This window comes from Brachyhypopomus gauderio, chromosome 7, assembly GCF_052324685.1.
Source record: "Brachyhypopomus gauderio isolate BG-103 chromosome 7, BGAUD_0.2, whole genome shotgun sequence".
Classification (NCBI taxonomy): domain Eukaryota; kingdom Metazoa; phylum Chordata; class Actinopteri; order Gymnotiformes; family Hypopomidae; genus Brachyhypopomus; species Brachyhypopomus gauderio.
In genome coordinates this window covers 15,921,861-15,949,551 of record NC_135217.1, presented here as the reverse complement: position 1 = coordinate 15,949,551, position 27,691 = coordinate 15,921,861, and the positions used below count along the sequence as shown (strand labels likewise).

Sequence of the window (27,691 nt, the reverse complement as noted above, 5' to 3'; positions counted from 1 at the left end):
GGATTTATTGACCTTTGACTTTTGAGGCATGTGGCCACGCCCATGTGCAGAAATGTGCACTTTTGCTCTGCTAGAATCAAAGTTTAGACTCTTGTGAGCGGCTGGATACCACATATGTACGTGTATGTGAAAAATCCAGGGACTAGTTCGCGCTCAAAAATGTGTGCAAATTTGCATATTATGCAAATTAGCTCGAAAAATAAGGGGCGGAGCATATGGCTTCAATGAAATTTTTTTTAGATGAGGACATGCCTGATCAGATGAAGTTTGAATTTTATCTCTAGGACATACGGTGTAGGAGAAACACCTGTGTAAACTTTTTAATGCGTTTGTGCGCTATAGCGCCACCTATGGTCGGATCGGGCTGGCGTGTTGCGCCTGAGTAGCGGAGAGGAGTACTACAAGTTGGCCAAAGGAGAAGTCTGTAGGACTTACGGTTTAGGCTGCACAACGCGTTTTAAGGCAGAAAAAAAAATAATAATAATAATAAAAATCGGAACAAATACAATAGGGTTCCAGCACCGCTGGTGCTTGGACCCCTAATAATCAGAACAATTACAATAGGGTTCCAGCACCTTTGGTGCTTGGACCCCTAAAAATCGGAACAAATACAATAGGGTTCCAGCTCCGCTGGTGCTTGGACCCCTAATTATTTGGTGGTCTTAGTTGGACCGTTTAAAAGCTATAGAAATTATTGCAAAAATCAGAGTGCGCAGTGCTCTGGGGCCTTTACGGCCGCCACTTGTGTCCGTGTTAAGGTCATTTGTAGACGGTTCTTTAGACGTTGCCGCGGTGACAAGAGTAATGAGTTGTGTGGAGTGTTATGCTGGTGTCTTAAAGGAGCACCTGTGTGTGATTATGGCGACATTCCCATTATGGAGTCACGTGTTCCTGGACGTTGTCGGACTCAAGTTCACGGCTACAAAAGGCTCTCTGGAAGTGTGGACGGCAGGAGAGTGGCAGGCTCTCCTCGTTTGTTCTCCCTTTTGGGAGATTTTGTTGTGTATCAGCAATCCATTAGAAAGCATTGTTAAACTGCCCATGGAGTGGTGATTGTTTATCTTTTGTTTGGTTGTATGTTGGTTTATTAGTAATTTGATTATCATGGATCTGTTGTTGAAGTTATAATTTCATTAAGTTGGTTAGCACCTGGTAGGATAGGCTGCTGATTATTTGGCATTTTTGGTTTTCTTTTCCCTTTTTCAGCGTGGGCCTACCTGAGGTTTATCAGGGCCGTTTTCTATCTTTCTTTAAATTAATTTTCTTGTTATCCACCTGACCTAGACAGGGAGGGAACAATATTTAAAATAAGATGTTTTTAAAATACATCTATTCCTGACGTAAACAAAGTTGTAGATGTTTGATGGTTGCCAGAAATAAGAATTTGCATATTTGGGCACTTTTAACTTAACGAATTTTACCAAGTTTCCTAGTATGCATATGAGTGACTTTTGATCCCATAAAAATTTACTTAAAACTATGTACAGTTATAATGGAGTGTGTCCTCTTATGGTCCAACAGAGATGTAGACTGTGTGAAAAAATCCGATATTTTCAACAAGTTAACGCTTAGTGCTATAGTGTTGCACGGTATACCGATACTAGAGTAGTATCGCGATACTTCGTCATTAAAAACGGTACAATACCCAATTTGCTTAGTATCGGTGCTATAGGACTGAGTGTTTTTTTTTAAAGAGCAGTATTTGCAAAGAGTGCCACACGGGGGCAGTGTGCGCATACAGCAGTGAGTGACCGTAGCGCATGACTCCGCCCACCTCGCGCGACCCTGCGCGAACGGTGGAAGCGTTTATACTTACCGCGTGCAGTGTTCTCCGAAACACATGTGGTAGTATAAAGAAACACCCCTCAAAAACAGGGGAAGGAACATTTATGACGAATTTTAATGTTGCTTTGTATTTCAGGTTTGAAAAGTGCTGGAATTTAGGTTAAAGTACTTGAAAATGCTTGAAATTGTAACTACTTCGTTTCACAACAAATAGCTATCTGACTGAACAATTCTCTTGTATGACGTTAACAATTCCAGGACGAAACATGAGAGAATGTGAAGACGTTAAGATTAGGTGTTTTGAAAAGAAACCACCATTAAATAATGTGATTAAAAGCTAATGATTTCCAGTCATTATGAGTATATATATAAATATTTAACTTAATTAAGTTTATCGTGCTGGGAAACTTGACCTTGAAAGAGACGTACAAGTGTTTTAATTCCACCTTGTAAATGTGTATGAACCTTGCAAACGTGACTTTGTTCATTGCGCTGAGGCCGGTCTGCAAATGGTGCTTTAAAGCTGTACCAACCAAAGGAGCCAATCGATTCTTTTTACATAAAATGCGAGGTGTGCGGACTCGCACGCTACGGTCACTCGCGAAAGTATAAACCTAGCTTAACACAACGAATCTGACCAAACACCTGAAGGACAGTCACGCAGATTTGTACAAAGAATTCCAAGAGGTTGGTGATTATTCCTATTTCTAGTATTAGCTATAGCATACAAAATTATGTGTCCGATTATGGTATCCTAGCAAATGTTTGTCATATTCTTGGTTTAAGAGCCATAAGTGCGACAGCATACAGGGAGAAAAAAAAAAAGAGTGATCGTACTACAACGGATCAATCATCTATGAATACTGAACTCTAATACTGAAGTTTTAGTTACTTAAATACTTACGTAAAGTTGTTTAAAGTATACTTAAAATACACTTTTTGCACTAGCCTTTTTTGACTTCTAAATGTGAATTTCAGAGTGCACTACTATTGTTTATGTTAATTTATATAAATGTGCAATTATTTATTTTTCTGTTTTAATGTGGTAGGGACTACACCTTTTATTTATTTGACATTTGTGAAACAAAATACAATATTCATTTGTTTGTTTATTAAAAAAATTATAATAAAAAGGCTTTAAAACGGAAATGAGCACAGTATCTGACTTTGGTATGGTATCGAATTTCAAAATTTTTTAAAGTATCATATCGAAGTTGTAATTCTTAGTATCGTGACAACACTATAGTGCTAAAGTTTCAGCTACGCTTCTTCACGAGTCATGTGATCAGATTCACACATTTGTTGATGTGCAGAGACGAACATGTGAGAGGGAGATACAGCATACCGTTTAACTTTTAAAATACAAACTCTAAAGAAAATGGTAGATATCTTTACAATGACAAAAAAAAATATTTTTTTTACCCATAAAAAAATAATGCTGAAATAATTATATTACTCGCAAATTAATATTTATGGTCGCGATTGCGACCATTTTAGTCGCAGTCTGGAGCCCTGGCATGTGCCTCTGTCTTTTTTCAAGATAAAAGTACAAAATTAGAAGTTATTTTATTAGAATACATTTTTTTTACAAGCTGTCCACGACCCACCCAAAACGTGTCGCGACCCACCAGTTGAGAATCACTGTTTTAGTTTATATCACGGACATTTTCCAGCCAGCTGCAGACTGAAGCTGCTGGGGGTTCAAGGTAGGGCTGCACGATTAATCGTATTTTTATCGTTATCGCGATGTGAAGTTTCACGATAAACACATCGAAAGAGCCACGATAACTCCTTGAATAACAGCAAACTCAAATTGCGTTATCCTCGTCCAGCAATAGAGGGAGCTATTTGCGCTGCAGACTATGATCACGTGACGTAAGTAGGCAAGAGGCAGAGTGAGGCAGAGTTGCCAGGTTCGCGGTTTTCACGCCAAATTGGGCTTGTTTGAAAATCCAGCCGCGGGTAAAAATTCTGGGGCCGCGGGGTGCGGTTTTTGGGCTACTTTTGAGTTGGGCTACTGCGGAAGTTACAAGTCAACACTAAGAATCGATCGCGATATAATACTTAATTTGTCTCCAGTTCACACTCGCAACACCCCCCCCCCTCCGCCGACAACTTACACTCGCAGATTTTGTGCGGAAAACTTTTGTAGGACCTGGCAACCCTGAAGTGGGGTGAACACGCTCATCAGACACGCGATTTGGTTTAAGCCTGGTTTACACTTGATGCGGCGCGAGGGTCCGGGAGACGAAAATAACGTAATCGCGGTGGCTTCGCCCGTGTGCAATTGCCTCGCGCGCTGTCGATTCACGAGGTTGTGCACCTCTCGAATTTTGTAAGTTCGCGCGCGCCGCGTCTCGGCGCAATGAGAACAGTCATGTTTGCAGGGTTCATACACCTATACAAGGTGGAATTCAAGCACTTGTATGTCACTTTCAAGGTCCATTTCAATAATTCCCAGCACGTTATTGAATTAAATATTTATACATATACTCTAAATGATTCGAAATAATTCGCTTTTTTATCACATTATTTAATGTTATTATTTATTTAAAGTTCGCGCGCGCCGCGTCTCGGCGCAATGAGAACAGTCATGTTTGCAGGGTTCATACACCTATACAAGGTAGAATTCAAGCACTTGTACGTCACTTTCAAGGTCCATTTCAATAATTCCCAGCACGTTATTGAATTAAATATTTATACATATACTCTAAATGATTCGAAATAATTCGCTTTTTTATCACATTATTTAATGGATATTTATTTTCAAAACGCCCAATCTTAACGTCTTCACGTTCTCTCATGTTTCGTCCTGGAATTACAAGAGGCTCGTATTTGTTAACGTAATACAAGAGAATTGTTCAGTCAGACAGATATTTGTTGTGAAACGAAGTAGTTACAATTTCAAGCCTTTTCAAATACTTTAGCCTAAATTCCAGCACTTTTCAAACCTGAAACACAAAGCAACATTAAAATTGGTCAGGTAAAAGTTCATTCCCCTGTATTTGAGGGGTGTTTTTTTTATACTACTAGGCCTACATATCGTTTCGGACAACACTGCAAAGAATGTGACACGTCAAGATTAAACGCTTCCGCCGTTCGCGGAGGTTAACGAGGTGTGCGGAGTCGCTCACTCGTGAAAGTATAAACCTAGATTGAATCTATTGTTGAATAAACCTGCAAAATATTTGGAATTATTCTGGATTCATTACACAGTAAAAAACAAAACAAATTAACGTGCTGCTGTTCAGAGAGACACTACATTTCTGTATTTTAATCTTAATTTATCGTGGTTCACATCGATATCGGGATATCCAACAATGTTATCGCACATCGCAATTCTAGTCCATATCGTGCACCCCTAGTTCAAGGTAAACTGTGTAATCCGGATCACTGGTGCATTTCGTGTTAACGTTACAGCGCATTTATTGTCCAGCTCAAGCAAGCTGCAGACTGCAAAATGGATCAGTAAGTGGATCGGCCGCATTCACCCGATATCCGATACGGTAAATTACCTCAATATCGGCCCCAATACCGATATCAGATCGGTCCTATCTCTAGTACTGATGACTTGTATTGATGGTTTGGAAGTTCTGCAGAAGATTTTCTACATTTTCTTGAATTTTTTCTACATAATTTCACCTTGCTTAACTTGAAACTATGGAGTGCAATCCTGGAAAATGCAGAAATTAATGCTAAAAAGAAAGCTAATAAACATGTATGATAAATGTAATTACTGGATAGAATACATCTTTCTATCCAGTACTGAAAATAAGTAACAATATTTAAAGGGATTTTCATAGTCAAATCTGATTCGTTAGATTTTCCCTTTAGTCGACTAATGAATCTGTTTTTTTTTTATCTAGAGCACCTTAAACGGGATCCCGTTCTCATTAAGGACTTTTTTCCACTTCAAAGTAAAAACCTAAAACACTCAGATAAATTAATAAACACGGTAGGTTGGCTTTATTCAGCTTTAATTTATTTAATTATTTGTTTTTTAATGAAACGTTAGAGAACATTAACCGTCAGTGCGCATATCGAACTGTCAAACAGGCACTGTGCAAAATGTCAAAAATATTTTAAATAAAATATGCCTGCCTGAAAATATAAAAAAAATGCCACACAGCAGCAAAAAAATTATAAGTAAAGGTTCAAGTAATGGAGTTTAAAAAGCAAACAACAACAAAAAATGTTTATAGGCCTACTTGACGAGACGTGCCGAGATGCACCGCGACGACATGACACGACCGAAACGACTGAACTGTTTTTTATCACCTTACGCGGTTTAAATGGTATGCCATGTTGGTTGTTGTCATGCGAAATGAAAGACGTTGATGACATAAAGATGAATCAAACGAAGTGCAAGTTATCTTTTTCAAAATACTTTTGAAGTTTTTTTAGGAGCCATTATAATCTCGGCAGATGCTGATCCTGTAAGCGTGTTCAGCTCCGCTCATTTAGATTGTGCAACTGCAGGGTATGATTTATTAATGTGTAGTAAGGAAGATGCCTATTGTTAATGCGCAGACATCATTAAAAAATATTTATTAACAGAAATTAGGATGATTTTATTTGACAAAAGGCTATATATAACGAAAACAAAGACATTTCATGCAGCATCCTTGGGCACCCCCATGCAGTTAGAATGGTACATTTGACTATGACGTTCATAGTCGACTAGGGGGTATAATCGACTATAGTCGAATCAGCGACTATTGCAGATCACCCCTAGTAATAACCATCTTAGTCCACTGATCTAAACCACATAGAAAATCTGAGAGAAAGCTAAAATGCCTGCTCTGTATTCTACAACTTAGAGACACCATGTGCTGTTTTATTAAATGCAGTAGTGACAATAATTATGGTATATGCAGATTTGAAAATAATTACATCCTGATGGTGATTTTTTTCTTTTATAAAAAATACTTGCATTTTAAAAGGTTGCATTTTGGAGATTATGGTAATAGACCTAAAGGTACATTTCTTATAACCCTTTTAATGGTTGAGGGAACTGAATATGGCACCAAGTTCATATTACTTTCTATGGAATTGGATTCAACAAGGAGTTTATGTTATGGATGTTACATTCCTACATTACTCTGAGGCTGGAAAACTCAATAATGTGATGTTCTAACTAGATAACATTCATCAGCCCAGTTTCAAAAGGGATTTAAATTTAGAATTTGCACTCTGCCTTAAGGTCAACCCATTATCTACTGTCTCTTGACAGTGAAGTAAACAGAAAGACAAGATATCCATTGTAATTCTCAGAAAGACATGTCTCCCTTGCATCTGAATATTCATTGTTATGGCACATGTTGGCATGTCTACTGAACTAGCAACTCAACTACCCAGTTACACATCTCCACTGCATTTCTTTAATGTGTAAAAATGTGTACTACCAGACTTTCAGTATTTCTAATCATAAATCTTTGCTCAGACACTTACCACATCATAGCCAGTGGGTGCTCTGTTTCTTGAGGCAACAACACCTACTCCAGTAATGGGATCCATGGGCATCTCTGGTAGGGCATCTGATAGGTCCCTCACCTCAGGCATTGCGAAATTCTAAGGAGATGAGGTAGTGTTCATAAAAAAACTATACAGAAGTCTACATACACAAATTAAAATGATGAAAAGAAAAAAGCTTAAAAAAACAGCACCGTCAAACAGTTCACAGTTTAGGCGACTTTGCATTAGATACACTGTTTAATCAGACTCTCAAACCTATTAAGGATACCTGACCATACTCAAGTAGGCTAGTGCTGGAGCTTGAATGAAACAAAAGCATGGGGGAGCCCATGCTTCATTCAACGGCGCCAACACCTTCCACAAACACCATATTGTGTCGTAAGGGTGAGAGCCAGGCAAGCACCAGCGGCTACATCTACACTTACCAGACAAGGAGTCTATGTGTTGACCATATCCACCCAAAGAAAGAGTCTAAAAACAGATGCCAACTGTGTGTACCAAGAGAACAAGCAGCTTCATGTGCCACAGATGCAGTGTACATATTTGCAAAGAACATGCACCAACCTCAATATATTGCCCAACATGCTCATGAGAAGAGAAAACTGAGGAACATTAGGATGACACCATCTTTATAGAGCTACTGTTTAGAAAACAGTAAATGTGTTAATACAGTGTATTATTCAAGCATTACTTGTCTAGTATAGTGTAATTGTCCTGTGTATATGTGGGCTTTTTTCAATAAATAAATCATAATAATAAAATAAGTCAGTTTTGACTAAGAAAACAAAGATTATTTTGTGGCACTGTTTGGAATATTTAACAGGTTTCAGAAAACATGACTTTGATAATCATTTCAGTGAAGTGACAAATTAGTACAGGTTTCAACCTAGTATTTGTTATAGTTTTTAAAAAATCGAGTAGTATGAGCTCAATACAAGTTCAAAACTTGAATATTAATTCAAAACTCGATAAAAAGTGCCAATACAACATTAGGTGATATTTGTATTATTGTGTGTATATAATGGAAACAAAATTTCTGATCAAATGACCATGAACTCTACGAGTGCTGGTTGAAACAAACACAGCAGAAGGGTTACGTTCTTCTCATTAGGGAAAAAAGAAAGAAAAAAGGTGACCTTGCTAATTACCAACTGCTTACAAACTGGGAAGATCCCTGCTGATGCTGACAAACATTTTCCACACAGGAGTGGCATATTGCATAATTAGTGGTCAGGTGTACACTATACTTTATAAAGCAAAGTATATGAGCTCTAACGAACATAGTTCTATTCTGTAAATTAAACTTACATTCATCAGAAGCATTAGTTTTGTACAGTAAGTTCAAAACAAATGCGTTGAGTGTACCAAACCAATCATTAGCAATCATTAGATTGTTTAAGCCAATCTGTCACTTGTCTTCATGTGAACTAAAAATGAAAATTACGAGACCTAACAAAAGTAACCTTCCTGAGCATAAATGGATATAAAGAAAGGCCAAGCTAATCAGTATGTGCAAGAGACAGATGCATTACAAACATTTGGTACAAGCTTAAGTACTCATATTGCAGAGGTCTTGTTTCAGGTCCCTCAGATGTTAGTTAGGAAGAGAACACAAATGCGGCTTAAAAGAAAACATGTAAACGTGCCATATTTGTCAATTGTGATTTTCACCCCAATCGAAATTTGTCCCCTGCATTTACCCATCTGTGCAGTTAGAACACACAGACACACACACACTAGTGATTACTAGGGGGCTGTGGTGCACACGTGCCCAGAGCGGTGGGCAGCCCTAGCCTGGTGCCCGGGGAGCAGTTGGGGTTAGGTGCCTTGCTCAAGTGCACCTCTGTCAAGGCCTCAGGTCTGGGAATCAAGCCCACTACCAGTTCCCTACCACAAAACCATGACTGCCCCATGGTGGTTTCATTTTCCATTTCTATAGGTTTTGCCATGAAGGCAAGAAACAGTTTCACTCTACACCCGAGTTAAGTAGAATGTCTCATATTTCCTCTATTTCATCGTTACTGCTAGTGGAAGCATGTATTACCTAACCCTTGTACAAGACTGGATATGGTCTCAGTTATATTCTTGTGCACCCATATACTCACAATTTGGAACAGTACAATATATTACAAATTATTCATATCCTTTTATCACTGACTGTAAATAAGGAATTTACTGTCAGTTTTGTTTTTCCAAATGCCAAACAACAAACGGTTTAAAGGTGGAGCCATGTCACGACTACCACAAAGATACAAAAAAGACCGTCCGGAATTAGCAGTTGCCAAAGCAACTGAAACGTGTTACATGAGACGAAACTGATCACGAAACACTGAATCTCTCCAAAAGATAATACGGTATCAAGATTATTTCACTACACTACAGAACGTTAGAATAATTATGTAGCTAAGTGGCTAGCTAGTTGACGTTGATTAACTAGCTAATTCAGCATTGCGGTTTTGTTATTGCGCAAAACTAGGTTGCGTCCTTATAAAATGTGAATAAGCAAGCAAGAATCTAACATTATTTTTACGAAATTTTATCGATAGCAAATCAGCTAGCTAGCTAGCCAGATTGTGAAAATATGACTTTTATAAGTAGCTAGCTTAGTTGTCTTAAAATCTGGAATATACCAGTAATTGGTAAATGTAAGTTTTTTATCCATTCGCTTGCTTATATTATGCGAATAGCCACCTAAAACAGTTAAATTGGCTACCTAGCTAACAAAATCAAAAATATAAACTAGATAGCATTAGCTAGCTAACCTAAACGTATAATAGCTACGGTATATAAAGTTGGACGTAAAAAAACGTAAAAAATACGTTTTAAGTTAAGTAGCCCGTAATTCTAAATGTCTAGTCATGATGTCGTCTCGACTTAACTGTTACTCGCGGTAACGCGTCCTTCCTTTCCTGACAAAAGCAGGTTTTCATGACCACTCCACACTAGCTTCAGACACTAGAGCCTCGGGTGAGCTTGAGGCAACAGCGGAAAAAGCAACAGGGAATGCAGCATTGGAGAGGCCAGCCCTCGGGGAGAGGGATGCTATAGCAGTTAGGGTAGCAGCTCGTTAGCCTATTAGTTAGCAAGCTGATGTCTTACCCAGTTAAGGTCAGCAGTTGTTGTTCCACAAGAATTAGTTCTGCTTCGATAGCTTCTTCTCCCTTATTCCTACGTATCACGGTTTCCAAGTCGACTTGCCCTTTAATCATTTAGTCAATTTTATTACTGGCTCCCTGTGTAGTTAGCAGATTTCGGGATCAGCCATTTGAATTTAGTCGCTGAGCGAAGAGGTTGCGTTTGTGCGGAGTCTACAGCTCGGGTTTGGAACTCCTCCAGAACCTTTGGGAAAATTAAAGCAGAGGTGCAAGGGAAACTGTGGGTGTATGAAAAACGCAAGGATACTTAATAAATAAGTAAATAAACAAAATGGAGAAAATGGTCATTAAAATGGTCAGACAATACCATTACAACAAAACAATATAGTCGTAAACGGCGATTGCGGGTTCACATATGAATAGACATTTTGGCCTCAATAGGCAAAAAGAGGCCCAAAGGGTCCTTTAGACCAACAAGTGAAATAAAGCTACTTCAGTGCAAAAATTGATAAATAAATGAATGTGCAAAAAGTATAAAATTGAGGGGTCAGACAAATATGGGTTAGTAATGTCCAAATCACAAATGTGCTTTAAACACTTTAAATCAACATGCTAGATGTTTGTTTAGATGTATAGTTTGCATTTATGTTGGTGCCATAGCATTTTATATGACATTTCTACAATTTTTAACCAATTAAAGAATCACAGTCACATTAAATTGTGAAATGGTGTAACCATAAAAGCATGACAAGTATTAAATAATTCAGCCTTCTATAAGTTATGTAAGTATACTGATGAAAATAAATGATTTATGAAATATCATTTCAAATTATATTTAAAATATTTTATTTCTTAACTAAGATAATATGGGTTTTTGTTCTATTGAGCAAGTCAATATGCCATAGACATTAATGTTTTCTCTCAAATCTTGGGTCAGTTGGTTTAAAATAATTTTATATTAAATTTTTTACAGTGTAGTACAGTGTTGAAATCATATTCATAGTAAGGTTTCTTGTGCATTAGATTTTTATGAGAAAAATAGGTTACGCCAATTGACATTTATCGGTTACACCAACTGACGACAAGCAATTGACAATTAAAAGTTGAATTAAAAGTAATGTAGTTAAGTGATTTAGGTGTTTTAATAAAAGCGAACACAATCTAATAGATTTTTAAAATACCATATAAAACAATACTTTTAACAATGAAGAAATGGATTGATCTCTGATTTCAGTACAGTAAGAACAATTCATACACAATCAACAATCAAATGTAAGACTATATCTAGCAGACAAGAAAAACTCCCTTCAAATTGTACTTTGTGCATATGAGATGTTTAAACATTCCAAACATCCATATCTCAGTGAGAAATGTGACAACCCTCTTCTTTTTCTCCTCTGCAATTAAATTTTTGTCTCTCTTGTTTTCTACGTACCTAGAGAAGAAAGAATACTTTGATACATCCATACAGAAGGCAGGCATTCCAGGGTCATCTGGTTGTTTGGAGCACACTAGTATGATTTGGCACCATATCCAAGAGGCAAAGAAAGAAAAAAGAAACCTGCACGTCACCTTTCTCGACCTGGCCAATGCCTTTGGGTCAGTTCCCCACAATCTACCCTGGGAATCTTTCAAGTTCTTCCATGTCCCACCATCCATCACCACCTTAGTAAGATCCTATTTTGAAGACCTACAATTGTGCTTCTCAACGGCAGACTTTAATTTTCCTGGCTGCGAGTGGAGATCGGCATTATGGCAGGCTGTACAGTCTCACCACTGGCCTTCACAATGGCCATGGAGATCATCATCAGGGCCTCAAGGTGGGTGGTGGGAGGAGAACGAGGCGTCCGCCTACCGCCTATCCGAGCATTTATGGATGACATGATGTCACGTATGGCTACGCCCCCTCTCCTAGCTGTCACTCTGGGTTCCCTTGGTTCTGTTGTTCCTTGCCCGTTAGCCCCGCCCTGCTTGTCTGTCTGCCTGGTTTCTGCCTGTCTGCCACGCCTGTGTCGTAATCGTCCTCAGCTGTGTCTTGTTAGTTCCGTGTACTTATAGTCCCTGTGTTTCCCTAGCCCCTTGTCGGTTATTTTGTTCTCTTGTGGTTTGTTTCAGTTTGGATTGCTGTTCTCCTGTGGTTCGTGTGCTCTGTGTTTCCTTGCCTTGTTCGCGTTTCCCTGTTTTCGTCATGCCTGTTTATCTATGTTATTCGGACTGCCCTCCCGTTATGACCCCGGATTGCTTTAGTGACGATGATGATGGAATGCCCTGTAATAAATCTCGCTCTTCTCAGTGTTTGTGTCCATCCCCTCGCTCCGCAGCGCGAGCTGCGTTACACATGACCACTCTGACCACCACTGCAGCATGCACTAGGCGGCTACTTGGCAAGCTGCAGGAAAACGTCAAGTGGGCTCGGATGAAATTCAAACTGAACAAATCCCGGAGTATCTCCATTGTCAAGGGACAGCTGAAAAATGTGAGGTTTTGCATTGATGAAGACCCCATACCAACAGTGACTGAAAAACTCATCAAGAGCCTAGGCAAATGGTACAATGCAAGTCTCAAGGACAAAGACCAGGTGAAGCAGATAAGACAGGACCTTAACAACAACTTACAAAACATCAACATGACACTACTGCCAGGGAAGCTCAAGCTCTGGTGTTTGCAATTTGGACTTCTCCCTCGGATAATGTGGCCACTAACAATCTATGAGATCCCAATAACAACTGTGGAAAAGATGGAGCGAATGGTGACTGAAAAAAATGGTTTGGAGTCCCACGCTACGGCAGAGGAGTCCTTCAGCTACCCATTACAAACTTTGTTGAAGAGTACAAGTGCTCTTAGGTAAGGCTGCTGATTACTCTGAGGGGCTCTAGAGATCAAACCATCAGCAAGGCTGCACCACCATTGTCAGCTGGGCGGAAATGGACACCATCCGATGCAGCGCAGCATGCCATGTCAGCCCTGAGGCATACTGACATTGTGGGGCATGTCCAGATGGGAAGAGGAGGCTTTGGGCTTGTGCCAAGAAAACCATCTTGGCGGAAGGCCTCAACTTCAGAGAGGAGGAGAATGCTGGTAGAAGAGGTGCGCCATCAGGAAGAGGCTGGAAGAAATGCAAAGGCTGTGTCTCTTACCAAACAAGGACAATGGACTAGGTGGGAAGGACTAGAGAGGAGAGCACTAAGCTGGAGGCAGCTCTGGGAAATGGAGGCAAGCACCATAAGCTTCATTATCAGAGCCACGTATGATGTGCTACCATCTCCAAAAAACCTCCAGGACTGGTATGGGGAAGACCAAACCTGTGCCCTCTGTCCAACTCCAGCAACTCTTAGGCACATCTTGACCAGGTGTAAGACCAGCCTCACACAGGGGCGCTACACCTGGAGGCACAACCAGGTCCTCAAAAGTTTGGCAGCAGCTCTGGAGAAAAGGAGATCCAACATCAACTCCTCACCTAGGTCAGTATCCAACTCCATCCAAACTCGAACATTTATTCGAGAGGGACAGCTACAGCCCAAACACCTCCCAACTAAGCCAAAACTTGGAAAGTTATTCCTGGCTCAGGATTGGAAGATGATTGACATTGGCTAGCAACTGATCTTCCCACCAGAGATAGCAGCTACAACACTCAGACCAGACTTGGTACTCTGGTCTCCCTCACTCAAAGCTGTTAACATCATTGAGCTTACGGTCCCATGGGAGGACTCAACAGAAGAGGCCTACGAGCACAAGAGGCTGCGCTACACAGAGCAGGCTGCAGACGCAAGACAACGAGGGTGGAATGCACAAGTCTACTCAATGGATGTAGGTAGGGGTGACCTGCAATAGTCGCTGATTTGACTATAGTCGACTATACCCCCTAGTCGACTATGAACGTCATAGTCGAATGTACAATTCTAACTGCATGGGGGTGCCCAGTGATGCTGCTAAGCATTAATTGTTACATGAAATGTCTTTGTGTTTGTTATATATAGCCTTTTGTCAAATAAAATCATCCTAATTTCTACAAAATATTTTTAAATGATGTGTGCGCATTAACAATAGGCATCTTCCTTACTACACATTAATAAATCACATCCTGCAGTTGCACAATCCAAATGAGCAGAGCTGAACACGCTACGGGATAGTTAGCATCTGCCAAGATTATAATGTCTACTAAAAAACCTTCAAAAGTGTGAGAGTATTTTGAAAAAGATAAAGATGAATCAAACAAAGTAAAGTGCAAGTTATGTCATCAACGTCTTTCATTTCGCACAACACCAACCAACGTGGCTTACCATTTAAAACGAGTAAGGCGAAAAAAAACAGTTCAGCCGTTTGTAGTTTCGGTCGTGTCGTCTCGTCGTGGTGCGTCTCGGCAAGTAGGGCTATAAACATTTTTTGTTGTTTGCTTTTTAAACCCCGTTACTTGAACCTTTCCTTATATTTTTTGCTGTTGTGTGGCAAATTTATTATTTTTTTCAGGCAGGCATATTTTATTTAAAATATTTGACATTTTGCACAGTGCCTGTCTGACAGTTCGATAAGCGCACTGACGGTGACTTTTTTTGTTAATGTTCTCTAACGTTTCTGTGACGTTCGTGGGTCGGTGAAGGACGAGACAGGAATCCTCTCCAGGACGAACGTTACGTTTATTATACACACACAAAAAGCGCAGACAGCGCATGTATAACAAGGAACAATCGTATTGAAATACGTAGACTCAGACAACGACGAGCACAGGACACTGCACGAATGCACATTAAATAGACAAACCACATAATCCCCACGAGATGACGAGACGAGCCACAGGTGAGACGAATCAGCACAAGACGTAACCGCACCCACGGAGATCCACTGACAAAGACTAGTAGACGCAGACGACGTAAACACACGCCCAAAAGGAGGGGTCGGGGACCTCAACGTGACAGACTCCCCCACCAAGGGCACTACCCGTCACGGGGTGCCAACAGGACCAAGTGCCCTGAACCCACATCGGTGGGCGGATCCGACACGCTCAGTCCTGTGTCTGGGAGGTGACCGCCCTCGGTGACAGGTCCGCCATGAACAGCCTAGAATACCCTCCCTGGGAAGACAGGGGAAAACACGTTAGACAAACACAACGGGACGTTCACAAACACACAAACAGGAACAATCACACACAGAGACACGAGAGGGAAAAGGAGATTGGGCAGACATACGGGAATACATACGAACACTGGGACAGACACACATGTAAACGGCGCCAGGCTGCGCGCCAAGAGGAGAGCGAGTGGAGAGAAGCCGGGAGCTGCGGGTCCTCCTCCTGCCCTCGCCGCAAACCCTCCACCGGGTGCAGCACGTCTGGTGGACTTGCCAGGTGCAGCGCGACTGGTCTCTCCCTCTGGGGAACCACACCGGGGGAATCCTCCTCCTCCAAGCGCCTCCTGTCTGGACCTGACGGTGGACCTGAGTGCTTTCGACCTCCATCTCCTCCTCACTGCCCAGGCTCCAGCTCATGGGTTGCTCCGGGCTCTCACCCCTGGAGTAGTACATGGCACTGCGTTCGGAGGACACGCCCTCCTCCGGAGTCCTCCTCCCCTTCACGGTCCTGGTGGAGTACTCCGACGGGAGCGAACTCCCCTCCTCTTCCTCTGAACGGCTCGCTCTCCGTGTGCTCGGTCTTCCTCCTTACCCTCACCGTAATACTCGGTGGGTGCGAAGCATACGGAGGGCGAGTAATCCTCTTCTTCCTCCCCACCCTCACCGTAATCCATGGTGGGTGCGGAGCACACCGAGTGAGCCTGGTCTTCCTCCTCCTCGCCATCTTCCTCCTCACCCTCACCGTAGTCCACGGTGGGGGCGGAACACACAGAGGGAGCAGGTTCTTCGCCCTCCTCATCTTCCTCACACACCGAGTCCTCCTCCTCAAACTCGCTCTCTGGGGTTTTCTCCGCAGAGCAGAGGACGAAGGAGCTTACCCGCAGGGGCGAGGGTTCCCTGGTGGGAGAGGGATGTCGCTCCCTCCATATCCGCACCGTGGCCACGCGGAAATAATCCGCCATCTCAGAGATGGTGGTCTCCCGAGCCTGACGCAGCATACACGCACATACCTGCTCCATCATCTCGGGATGCTCGGTATCCCTGCAATGCTGGGTAGGGGAAGAGGCATGGTGGTGCTTGCTGGGCCTCTTCCCCTTCTTGGCCTGGGTGGCATAGCCTGGCATGGTGTCTCTACAACGGCTCGTCGTTCTGTGACGTTCGTGGGTCAGTGAAGGACGAGACAGGAATCCTCTCCAGGACGAACGTTATGTTTATATTATACACACACAAAAAGCGCAGACAGCGCACGTATAACAATTAATAATAACGTAGACTCAGACAACGATGAGCACAGGACACTGCGCGAACGCACATTAAATAGACAAATCACATAATCCCCACGTGATGACGAGACGAGCCACAGGTGAGATCCACTGAAGCAGACAACAAACACACGGCCAAAAGGAGGGGTCGGAGACCTCAACGTGACTGTTTCATTAAAAAATAAATAAGTAAAAAAATAAATAAATGGACTTCCGGTATGAGGACGGAGTAGTCAGACCTGTGTGCAACGTGCTCCAGCTCAAACTCGATTGTTTTGTATTCAAAACTCATTTCTAAGGTAGGGAGAGAGTTTAATTACAATAAAAAAAAGAAACCAGAACAGCAAGAAACTAACTTTTTGAACCAACCATGCCTAAACATAAGGAGAAAAACAGCCAAACTCCAAAAGCTAGCGAGGCAACCTCACAGGCTAACGCTAACCCAACTGAAACACCAGAGCCATCCGGACCTAATGTAACGTCGAATGATCTTTTGGAAGCCATAAAGGAGCTCAGATCCGATCTCAAAGGGGACAATGACCAATTAAGAAAGTCTATGGATTCAATACGCCGAGAGATGAGCAACAAGCTAGATAGCCTCACCGAGGAAGTGCAAGGGCTGAAAGAGCAAATGGGGGAGATGGAAACCCGCCTGACGCAGGTGGAAGATTGGGCTACGGAAGTTTCTGGAGTCCTCGCGACAGCCATGCAGCGGGAAGAAAATATGCAGCGGAAACTCACAGATTTGGAATCCAGGTCTAGGAGGAACAATATCCGCATCTTTGGAGTACCTGAAGGAGAGGAAGGTAGCTCAGTGACGCATTTTGCGTCTGAGCTTATAAAGCGCGAATTTCCAGCGGCTGCGGAGCTGGAGCTTAAAATTCAGCGAGCCCATAGATCCCTCGCTCCCAGGCCAAGGTCCGAGGCTCCCCCGCGTCCTCTTATCGTCAACTTTCAGGAGTTTACAACGAAAGAGCTAGTGCTAAGGGAGGCTTGGAAGAAAGGGAAAGTGCAACTGGGAAACCGAACGTTGTTTTTCGACCATGACTATGCCACGGAGATCGTCCAAAAGCGCAGAGAATACAACGGACTAAAGAAAGCTCTGAAGGAGAGAAACATCCGATTTCAGACGCCTTATACTAATATGAGAATCAACTGGGACGACGGCACCCAAACCTACAATAGCGCACACGAAGCTGGGCTGGAATTAAAGAGACGAGGTTTTACGGTGGCCGTACCCGAGGAAAGAGAACAGTTCGACTCGGTTGGGTCCAGACTGAAAGAGCTCCTGGGCTGGCAACGGCAGGAAAAATCTCGGAAATTAAGTCGATCTGCAGCCACGGGAAGAGCCAAAGAAATACTTCGGAGATTCGAAAGGAGCGATAGGACCAGGTTTGGCTGCAGTGTCGGGTCAGATGAGTAACGAGTTTCAGATGTTCATAGCTGGGAGCAGCACCAGAAAGAGTATAGATCGCTGGACACATAGGATGGTGTATAACTTATTGTTAACCACCTACATAGGGCCCTTTCTTTATGATTGGTTTCCCCCTCGGCCCACCAGCAGGGCCCTGGAGAAGGATAGTTTTTTTCTCCATCACTGGAGTCCAAGGTTCAGCCTGTTCTTTATTTATTTTAGATTTTATTCCACAGTTCATTTTTTCTATAACGCACACGTACTGTTTAAAGGGGTGACTGTAGCACTCACACTGTTATGTAACTATGGTGCATGGGGTTAAAATTGTGTCCTGGAATGTTAATGGCCTAGGTAATCCTATAAAAAGGAGTAAAGTCATCGCAAAGCTGAGAAAGGCAAGATCAGATATGGTGTTTCTCCAAGAGACACATTTAGCAAGGAATGAACATGAAAAATTAAAAAAACTAGGCTTCACTAACTCTTTTTTCAGTTCATGCAAAAACAGTAGGAAGAGGGGGGTTATTACGCTAATATCTAACCATGTCAATTTTGAAATTATGGCAGTAGAAACAGATAAGAATGGCAGATATGTTATTGTTAAGGGCAGATGTAATAATGTTGTGATTACTTTAGTCAATGTATATATACCTCCAGCGAGTGATCTGAAATTTCTAAGGCTTCTCTTCGACAAAATACTCTTCATGAGTGAAGGCATTTTGGTTTGTGCAGGTGACTGGAACACTATACTGAACCACAGTCTGGATACTACAAGTAATAGAATACAAAAGCAAAACATATCTAAAAACATGAGAAACCTGATTAAAGATAATGGGCTATTTGAAGTGTGGAGGGACTTCAACCCAGACGTAAAAGACTTTACTCATTACTCAGCAACTCATAAAGTCTACTCTAGAATAGATTATTTTTTAATGAACACCACAGATAGACATAGGGTCTGCGACTGTTCAATTGGGACCGCTGATATCTCAGACCACAACACTATATATCTAACAATTAACATAGAAGACTTGAAACGAGCAACTCAATGGAAATTAAATATAGCATTATTAAATAAAAAAACGGTAGTGCAGGCTATTAAGAGGGAAATACAAGAATGCATAATCTTAAACAAAGATGATGAAGTAGAACCCACAATACTTTGGGATACGGTAAAGGCTGTAATGCGAGGATATTTGATATCAAAAACATCCTATATAAAAAAGATGGAGAGACTTGAATATGACAACCTACAAAAACAGTTAAGAGAACTTGAAAAGCTACACCAACTTAACCATAGGGAAGAAGTAGCACAACAAATAAAAACAATAAAACAAACACTGGACCAAAAGGCATCTGAAGATCTTGAAAAGAAACTGCGATTCACTAAACAAACGTTTTATGAATCTGGATCAAAGGCAACAAAAATTCTTGCAAGGCGTCTTAGACAAAAAACTAAGCACTTTATAAACAAAATTAAAGACCCCTCAACTAATAAGCTAACTTCTAACCCAGAGGACATCCACACAGTCTTTAAGACCTACTATGAAACACTATATTCCCCATTGGAAAACACAAATGAAACCGTAATTCGAAACTACTTGTTCAAATTGGACCTTCCAACCATAGACCTACACCTGAACGAAGCATTAACCTCCCCAATAACAAAGGCTGAACTGGTTACAGTTATTGGTAAACTGAAAACCAACAAAAGTCCAGGGGGTGATGGATACCCAAACGAGTGGTACAAGACTTTTATGGAGGAAGTCTCACCCCTACTGCTGGAGTCCTTTAACTGGACACTTAAAAAGGCTACCATTCCACCCTCCTGGAGGGAAGCGATAATCTCCGTAGTCCCTAAACAAGGCAGAGACAAGGAACATTGTGAGTCATATCGACCAATCTCTGTGCTTAATGTTGATAATAAACTCTATACCTCAATAATATCCAAGAGGATGGAAACACTACTATCTAACTTGATAAATGGGGATCAGACAGGATTTATAAAAAACCGTCAAACCCAGGACAATATTAGAAGGACAATTCAAGTCATAGACATAGTCAATAAGCAAAAAATAGGCGCTGTCCTAATAAGCCTCGATGCTGAAAAGGCCTTTGATAGAGTGAGCTGGCCCTTTTTGTTCGCAGTTATGGAGAGAATGGGCTTTAGTAGCCAATTCATAAGGAGCATACAAGCCCTCTACAAGGATCCAACAGCTCGATTAAAGATCAATGGCACCCTTTCCACTAGATTCAGTCTCTATAGAGGTACAAGGCAAGGATGCTGCTTAAGCCCCTCACTTTTTGCTTTATTTATTGAACCGTTGGCCCAAGAAATCAGACAAAACAATGATATTGAAGGCATAAGGATAGCACAACAAGAACATAAGATAGGATTATTCGCAGATGATATCATCACATATATCCAAAATCCAGACTCATCCCTTCCCAAGCTCTTTTCAATCCTTAATGAATTCGGAGAGAAATCTGGTTATAAGCTAAATATTACAAAAACACAGGTACTTAGTATCAACTACAGTCCAAGTAATTTCCTTAAAAAAAAGTACAAACTAAAATGGGATTGGGAATCAATAAAATATTTGGGAGTTAAATTGGTAAAAGATTTGAAGAAACTTTTCATGGCAAACTACCCAGACCTAAACAATAACATAAAAAGAGATCTAGCACAATGGTCATTAATGCCTATGGACTTTAGTTCAAGAATAGAAGTAATAAAAATGAACATACTCCCCAGATTATTATACCTGTTTAGCTCTCTGCCAGTCCAAATCCCAGACTCTCAGTTCACAGCCTGGGACAGACAAATATCAAGGTTTATTTGGGCAGGCAAGAGGCCGAGGATCAAATTCAAGACATTGCAGTTGGGGAAAGAACAGGGAGGACTTACCCTACCAAACTTAAGGGATTATTTCTATTCTGCCCAAATGAGATATATTGTGTGCTGGTGCTCCTCAGACTATACTGCCAAGTGGAAACAGATAGAACTGACCCAAAGCAAAGTTAAACCACAGGCCAGACTGGGAGAGAAACAGAGTAGATTCCAGGAGGACGATAACACTACTGTTACAGAAACACTGACCATATGGACAGAGATAGTAAAGAGAAATAAGTTGGAGGGAGATTGCCGATTACTGCTTTGGCCCTCACATACTAGTACCTTCAGACCAGGAATGACTGATCAGACCTTCAAACGATGGACGGAAAAAGGTATAACAGCAATAGGTACTTTGACTGAGGCAGGCAACTTTAAATCATTTGAAAAGGTTAAAAAGGAATTCAAACTAGAAAATAAAGATCTGTTTCGATATCTGCAGCTACGACACTTCTACGACACCCAGGTGAAGCCGCAATTAGACAACTGCAATAAGCTAGTGGAACTGTTGTTGGTCTCAGTCAAACAGATGCCCTCTAAAACTGTTTCTAAACTGTATTCCTGCCTTCAGAAATGCAATGGGATTAATTAATATTATGTAAAAGCTAAATGGGAAAATGAAATGCAATTGGATGTCTCAGAAGGTGATTGGCATTTGATGTGTAAAACACAACTCACTTCTACCAGCTCCAGAAATTGGAGAGAATTCGGTTGGAAGAATCTACTAAGGTACTTTATTACCCCCCTTATCAAAAGTAAACAAACTAAAGTTAACCAGATTTGCTAGAGAGAATGTGGCCATTTAAATCCCAGTCACCTACATGTTTTTTGGTCATGTGTGAAAATACAACCACTCTGGGCGGAAGTATTAGAAATAATAGATGGAGTCCTCCAATACGAAGTACCGAGAGATCCACGGATTCTATACCTCGGCTTGATTCCAGAGGGACTGATTGAAAAAGCAGACGTCTATATCTTTAAAATAATGCTCGTGGCGATGAAGAAAGTCATTACAAAGAACTGGTTGAAAAAAGAGACACCAAAAATAAAACAATGGATGGAAATAATGGTAGAGCTGCATAACATGGAGAAACTGACATTCCTACTGCGAATCAAAAAACCCTCGTTTGAACAGAACTGGCAGAAATGGACACTCTACAAGAACCTCAATGCAAAGGACTTAAACATATGAACTGTCACCCCACGGCGTGTGTTTTTCTTTTCTTTTCCTTTTTTTTTTAATTTTCTCTTTACCTATGTTGATCCTGTTCGCCAAAACAAAAAAATGCTTTAAATAAAGAGTTGAAAAAAAATAAAATAAATAAAAGCCTGAGGCTCATGTTTATTCATTTATCTGAATGTTTTAGGTTTTTACTTTGAAGTGGAAAAAAGTCCTAAATGAGAAGGGGATCCCATTTAGGTGCTCTAGATAAAAAAAAACCCAGATTCAACTATTAGTTGACTAAAGGGAAAATCTGACGAATCAGATTCGACTATGAAAATCCATAGTTGAAGACACCTCTAGAAGTAGGATGCTGAGGTGTTGTGGCCACTTCTACCATCAGGCTTTTAAAAGACCTTGGTTTTCAGGGACAGGTACTGTGACAGACAATCAAATCCATGTCTGAGGCAGCCGAAAGAAGCAGCCGTTGGAACTAGGTGAAGCGGAAGGACCCCTGCTGGGGTCAGAAAATTACTGTACCCAATCACTAGCGAATAGCCACCCCACACCCTTTCTCAAGGTATGCAGTCAGTTCCAAGCCTGACTCAGGGGAGTGGACGCCCCTGCCGTTCATAGTCCCTTGGACTTGTAATTGGGTATGGGACACAAGCTCAGGCTTGATCACCTTGTAGCTGACCACCTTTGATGAGGGTGTCTAGTGTTGAAGGGCTGAAACACCCCCTGATTCAAAGGAACACTACTGATGATGTGTCCTATATACCATCTCGTCCAATGTTTATGAACCCACTATTTTATCAAAACTATTATTATAAATGTCGCGGAAGCAGTGGTGGATAAGGAAATAGTAATGACAATATAGCCATTATTTTACTTTATTATTATTCTAATTTACTATGTTATTTTATTATATTTTACAATTGTATGTACCCTATGCGTTGGCAATACAAATATACATATTTTTCATGCCAATAAAGCACCATTGAATTGAATTGAGAATGAGAGAGTGGGTTGCTCTGGGTAAAACGTGTTTTCCTTCCCACTAGCTCTTAATATTTGACCAGTCTGGACAAAGAAGAGTGAGAGGTTAAGGCCTTATTCCTGCCCTAAACCCCTAAATCTGCCCCATCCTTAAATGTCTGGTAGTGTTGAAAGGTTGAAACACCCCCTGTTGCAAAGGAACACTACTGATGATGTGTCCTTAATTGACAGAGACAATCCCTACGTCTCTCTTACCATCAAGGAAACTCATGTGACTTAACATCTAATGGCACAATGGATAGTAATACCATCTCATCCAGTGTTTATGAATCTCACACACACTTTCATTCTTTTCTTTGCTTTGAGTTCATCAACTTTCCATTGCAGCTTTTTTCATTCTTTCACTCAAGTTTCTTTTTTTATGAACCTTAGCTTCTCCCTTTTCTTCAGTACTGCTCTATGTTTGCTGGTAGTTTTCTGCACTGCCCTCACATGAGTGGAGGATGCCTGTGGTCTCTTTAAACTTGACTGCACATAGTCATGATGAGCATCATACACTATGGGCTCTGGAGGGCAATTAAAAGCTGCTCATCTGCTGTTGAATTCAGTGATAGAGGAGTTAGGTTCAAAACTTCAGCAAACACCCTTTTCTTCTTCTCTTCTCTCAGTACTGCCTCTGATACTGCTTCCACTCTTCCCTCATCTGCACCTGTGTTTCCCTGGGCAGATCTGTGACTGGATGTTTGTGATCTTTCCCTGTCTCTTTCTCTTTGATAGCTAAAGTACAGAAGATGACTGAAACTGTTAATCGAATGTCCAGGGCCTTATTTTGTCTTCCATTTTGATTTCAAACATCTCAATAAAACTACCCTTTTAGGGTATCTACGTCACTGATTTTATTTTCTCATGAAACCGTTGTCTTATTTTATCAAGGTCATTTGCCCTTGCAGCAGGATCAACATTAACATGTGCTCTGTGGCGAGCCACTTTTTCTTTACTTGTAAGAGGCATCTATTAGAAGAGGAGAGAATTTTTTGTTTGCATTATCATGAAAATTTGAACCGTAATGGTGAGCAAGAACAGTCAACAGCAGTTGGTTGTGGGTTGCTTGTAATAGCAAAGTTGTCAGGTGTACTGCAAGGAATCAAAAGAATCAAGTTGCATGTTCATAAGCAAACATTTGGAGGAGTTATGCATGATTTTCACGAATACTGCCATCTACTGTCCAAATGTTTCAAAACTGCATAGCATGAGTCCTGAGATATGCATATTGGTCAGGTATCATGTTGATTGGCCAATGTTAAGTCTGTCAAATGGCCAAAACCATTGTTATTTAAGTGATGATGTCAGCATTTTGTGACCTTTGACCTGTGACCTCACAGTCCTGTGCCCTATCAGCTGATCAAGTTTCATGAAGATTGGTCAAAGCATTGCTGAGATATAGCTGCTGAAGTAAATTTGGCCATGCCTCAGAGCTATTGATTGACATGTGACAACAAGACTGTATGTAAATTTCATATTTCTTGATAAAGAGATTCTTCTGAGTAGTTTGGCACCAAGATTGTGAGGATAGCATGAAAACCCAAGGAGTAGTAGGCAAAAGTAGATTTAGCATTTTATGCAATTTAGCAAAAAATCTAAGTGGGCAGAGCTTAATGGTTCTTTAGGCTTTTTTGTTTGGCTTGAGCCAAGGAATCCATCAGAAGTGGAATTTCATTTCTAGGCCCTACAGTGTGGGAGATATGGACAAAAACACAACATGGTGCGCTATAGCGCCACCATCAGGCCAATGTGTGTCCCTGTCTATATTTCTCTCATTGCACCTCTGCTGCCAGGCTTGGTGTTTCTGGGCCTTATGTTTAGGCTGCAGTATGTGTTTTACAGTATGTGTTTTTAGGCTGCAGTATGTGATTTATAGGTCTCTTGGCCTCAGTAGGTAAAAAGAAGCCCAAAAGGTCCTTTAGAACTAAAAGTGAAAAGAAGCTGTTTCTGTGGAAATAAGGCATAATTAAATCAATGTGCAAAAAAGATTCTATTGAGGCACTAAAGGCCCAAAAGGTTCTAAATAAATTGTATTGGCAAAATGATTTAGATCACAGAACTAAATCACATGCTGAGATCAGCTTTGTGTGTTTGTGTGGTATTTCATGTGAGCAATAGTTTTCAGTCAGTTCCGTAATTTGGCCACTAGATGGAGCCCAAGTACTACCATACTGATATCTCATTAATCTCAGTAATGAAATAGGACATTTTGGTGAATTAAAAGGTTAATTTCTGGTCAGGCAGTGCACTTTTTGTTATGAGATGTAAATGCAATGTTATAGAACTCATTGATCTGAATCATACAAGACCCATTACTTGTCTGTATTCTGCATAACAGGATTGCAGCATGAGTTTTTATGATTTCTTAGGTTTTTGGATACAGTAGCGCCACCGACAGGCCAATTAGAACCAAACTTGGCATACCTCACAAGGACCTCGGGCTATAAAAGGCTTTCAAATTGGGAGTTGATCGCTTACATGAGCAACCCTGTGAAATAAGAGAAAAAGCAATTCATATGCGGCTAGTTTGCAAGCGCAGACATCACGCAGAGCACAAAGCATGTAACGGCCAGAAATATGTGTACTGTCTCTTTAAGGGAGCGAGTTGAGTGCGCATATGGAATATTGTTGACTCAGACCACTGCTCTTTATTTTATCTTTATTTCATTTCTGTAAGTAACGCATTCAATGAGCTTTGGACAACTCACCAGTTCATGTATGAACAGTCAAGTAGTGCTGGAGCCCAGGTTTAATTTGGTCAACCGGCAAATAAACGGACTAAGTGGAATAGCACCAGCGCGAGTACAAGTCAGTGATTGACCTCTCCTCTGTGTGCTTCGTGTTTCACTCGCCTGTTAACTGTCCAGGTTCACTTCTATCCGGGACAGAGTGGATATTTAAGGTTGAACTAACTCAGAAAAGCAAGCAATACAAGCATAGAATTAGACTGAATAGATCTGTTTTTATGGATCGGTCACATTGTCACCGATACCCGATCTAGAATTGTTTCAGATATTAATATCGGAATCGGTGCATCCCTAATATTGACACATGTGCACGTTTTACTTCCAAGCTCCGCGCCCCCCCTGCAATAGCTCCGCGCCCCACCTAGGGGGCGCGCCCCCCACTTTGGGAACCACTGGCTTAACTGATTGGAAACTGCTTTTTCTAGAATTTTAGAGACATATGGGAGATTAGAAATTGGTCTATAGTTGGCTAGAATCTCTGGATCGAGATTCTGTTTTTTAATCAAGGGTGTAATTGCGGCGCATTTTAACTGTTTGGGCACATACCCTAGGTTAAGGGAGGAGTTAATCATATTAAGTAAGTGCCCTGCAATGGCTGGGAGTAGGTCTTTAAAGTTTAAACAGACGGGTTGGAACTGGGTCGAATATACATGATGTAGACTTATGCCAGGTTCACACTACACGACTTTTCAGTCGTCAGGTTTTTGTGCCGTTCGCACTACACGACTGGTTGTGCTGTAATCGCGAGTCTTTCAGTTGTTGTGGCTTTCACATTACATGACTGATCGGCGACGCGGGCTCACACGACTGGGAAATCGCAGACTCATCTGGCTGCCGTTCAAAAACACGAGATCACGAAAATGAAACTCTCGCGAGAACCAGCAACACCACAATTGGCGCATTTCCACTAGGGCCTGCTTGGCGCGGTACGGTTCGATTCGCGACGGTTTGTGGGTGTTTCCATTAGTACCAGTACCCTGTGAGCCGGCCCCTTCGGGTACTATTTTCGTACCGACTCGCTTGAGGTTCTAACCGTTCCGAAGCGGTACAGTTCTGTGACGTGGAGGAACAGCATGACACTGATTGGCCAGGGAGTGTCGTCACAGGTTGCGTCAGGAGAGCGACTCCTCCGCTATGCTATGGACTCCTCAGCCATTTTTAAAACCCAAGGAGCGAAGTCAAACACCGACGTACAAACCTTTCTGTTAATAATCAGCGATCAAAAAATCCAGGGCGAACTGGACGGGGCCACTAGAAATGTAAAGGTTTTTAGCGAGGTTTCCGCGCTAATGGCCACTCATGGCTACCAGCGGTCCGTTCAGCAGTGCCGGTCGGTCCAAGCTAAAAAAGCTTAACGCGATTACCGGGCGGTGAAGGACCATAACGGACGCAGCGGAGCAAACCGCAAAGACTGGAAATGGTTCCAGCAAATGGATGTCATATACGGTCACCGGCCAGCCAGTAACGGAAGAGAAAGAGCTGGACAGACACGGCAATGTCAGTGCTGGAGGCCACGGATAATGGTGAGTGTATTGTGATTTCAGTTTTACTAGGTTCGTAAAAGATGTAATATGAACGTAATATGAACGCATCTATTGTAAACGCAGGAATTTAGAGCTGTGTTTGTAGTTAATGTTACCACCACAGTCACTACTGTACAATAGCTAGCTCTTAGCCTTGCTAGTTGCTAGTTAGCTGTAGCCATAAACAAAGCATCAGCAGCGATGACATGGTATATTGTTGTTACTTCACGGGA

General features: G+C 41.4%; 2 protein-coding genes across 6 annotated transcripts in view; one reads left to right on the top strand and one right to left on the bottom strand.

The window, feature by feature from the left end:
• The window catches only part of mvb12ba (multivesicular body subunit 12Ba), a 91,557-nt gene extending 80,944 nt beyond the window's left edge, over positions 1-10,613 (bottom strand). Inside the window, exons 1-2 of one of the 4 annotated variants that reach the window (XR_013132349.1) lie at positions 10,140-10,313; positions 7,237-7,356 (exon numbers count right to left, since the gene is read on the bottom strand). Coding sequence is in view for 3 of the 4 variants with exons in the window: in XM_077012109.1 (XP_076868224.1) it covers positions 7,237-7,356; positions 10,140-10,190 (171 nt within the window). In the remaining variant the exon portion in view is untranslated. Of the gene's footprint in view, positions 1-7,236; positions 7,357-10,139; positions 10,316-10,359 lie in introns of those variants that run through there. The other 3 variants (XM_077012110.1, XM_077012109.1, XM_077012111.1) reach the window with 3 other exon arrangements.
• On the top strand, positions 9,517-22,204 carry LOC143519059 (uncharacterized). Of its 2 annotated transcripts, none has more exons than XM_077012106.1 (2): positions 9,517-9,614; positions 11,795-22,204. In XM_077012106.1, exon 2 carries the CDS (start codon positions 15,401-15,403, stop codon positions 16,589-16,591), a length of 1,191 nt encoding a protein of 396 aa, XP_076868221.1. In that variant the 5' UTR covers positions 9,517-9,614; positions 11,795-15,400; the 3' UTR covers positions 16,592-22,204. Both variants share the same exon structure in this region, with proteins under 2 accessions (XP_076868221.1, XP_076868222.1).
• Positions 22,205-27,691: the final 5,487 nt, after the last annotated feature.

Bases quoted from the DNA above. Each gene is read 5' to 3' on its own strand.
- LOC143519059 (XM_077012106.1), top strand. From the start codon at position 15,401: ATGAACAGCCTAGAATACCCTCCCTGGGAAGACAGGGGAAAACACGTT.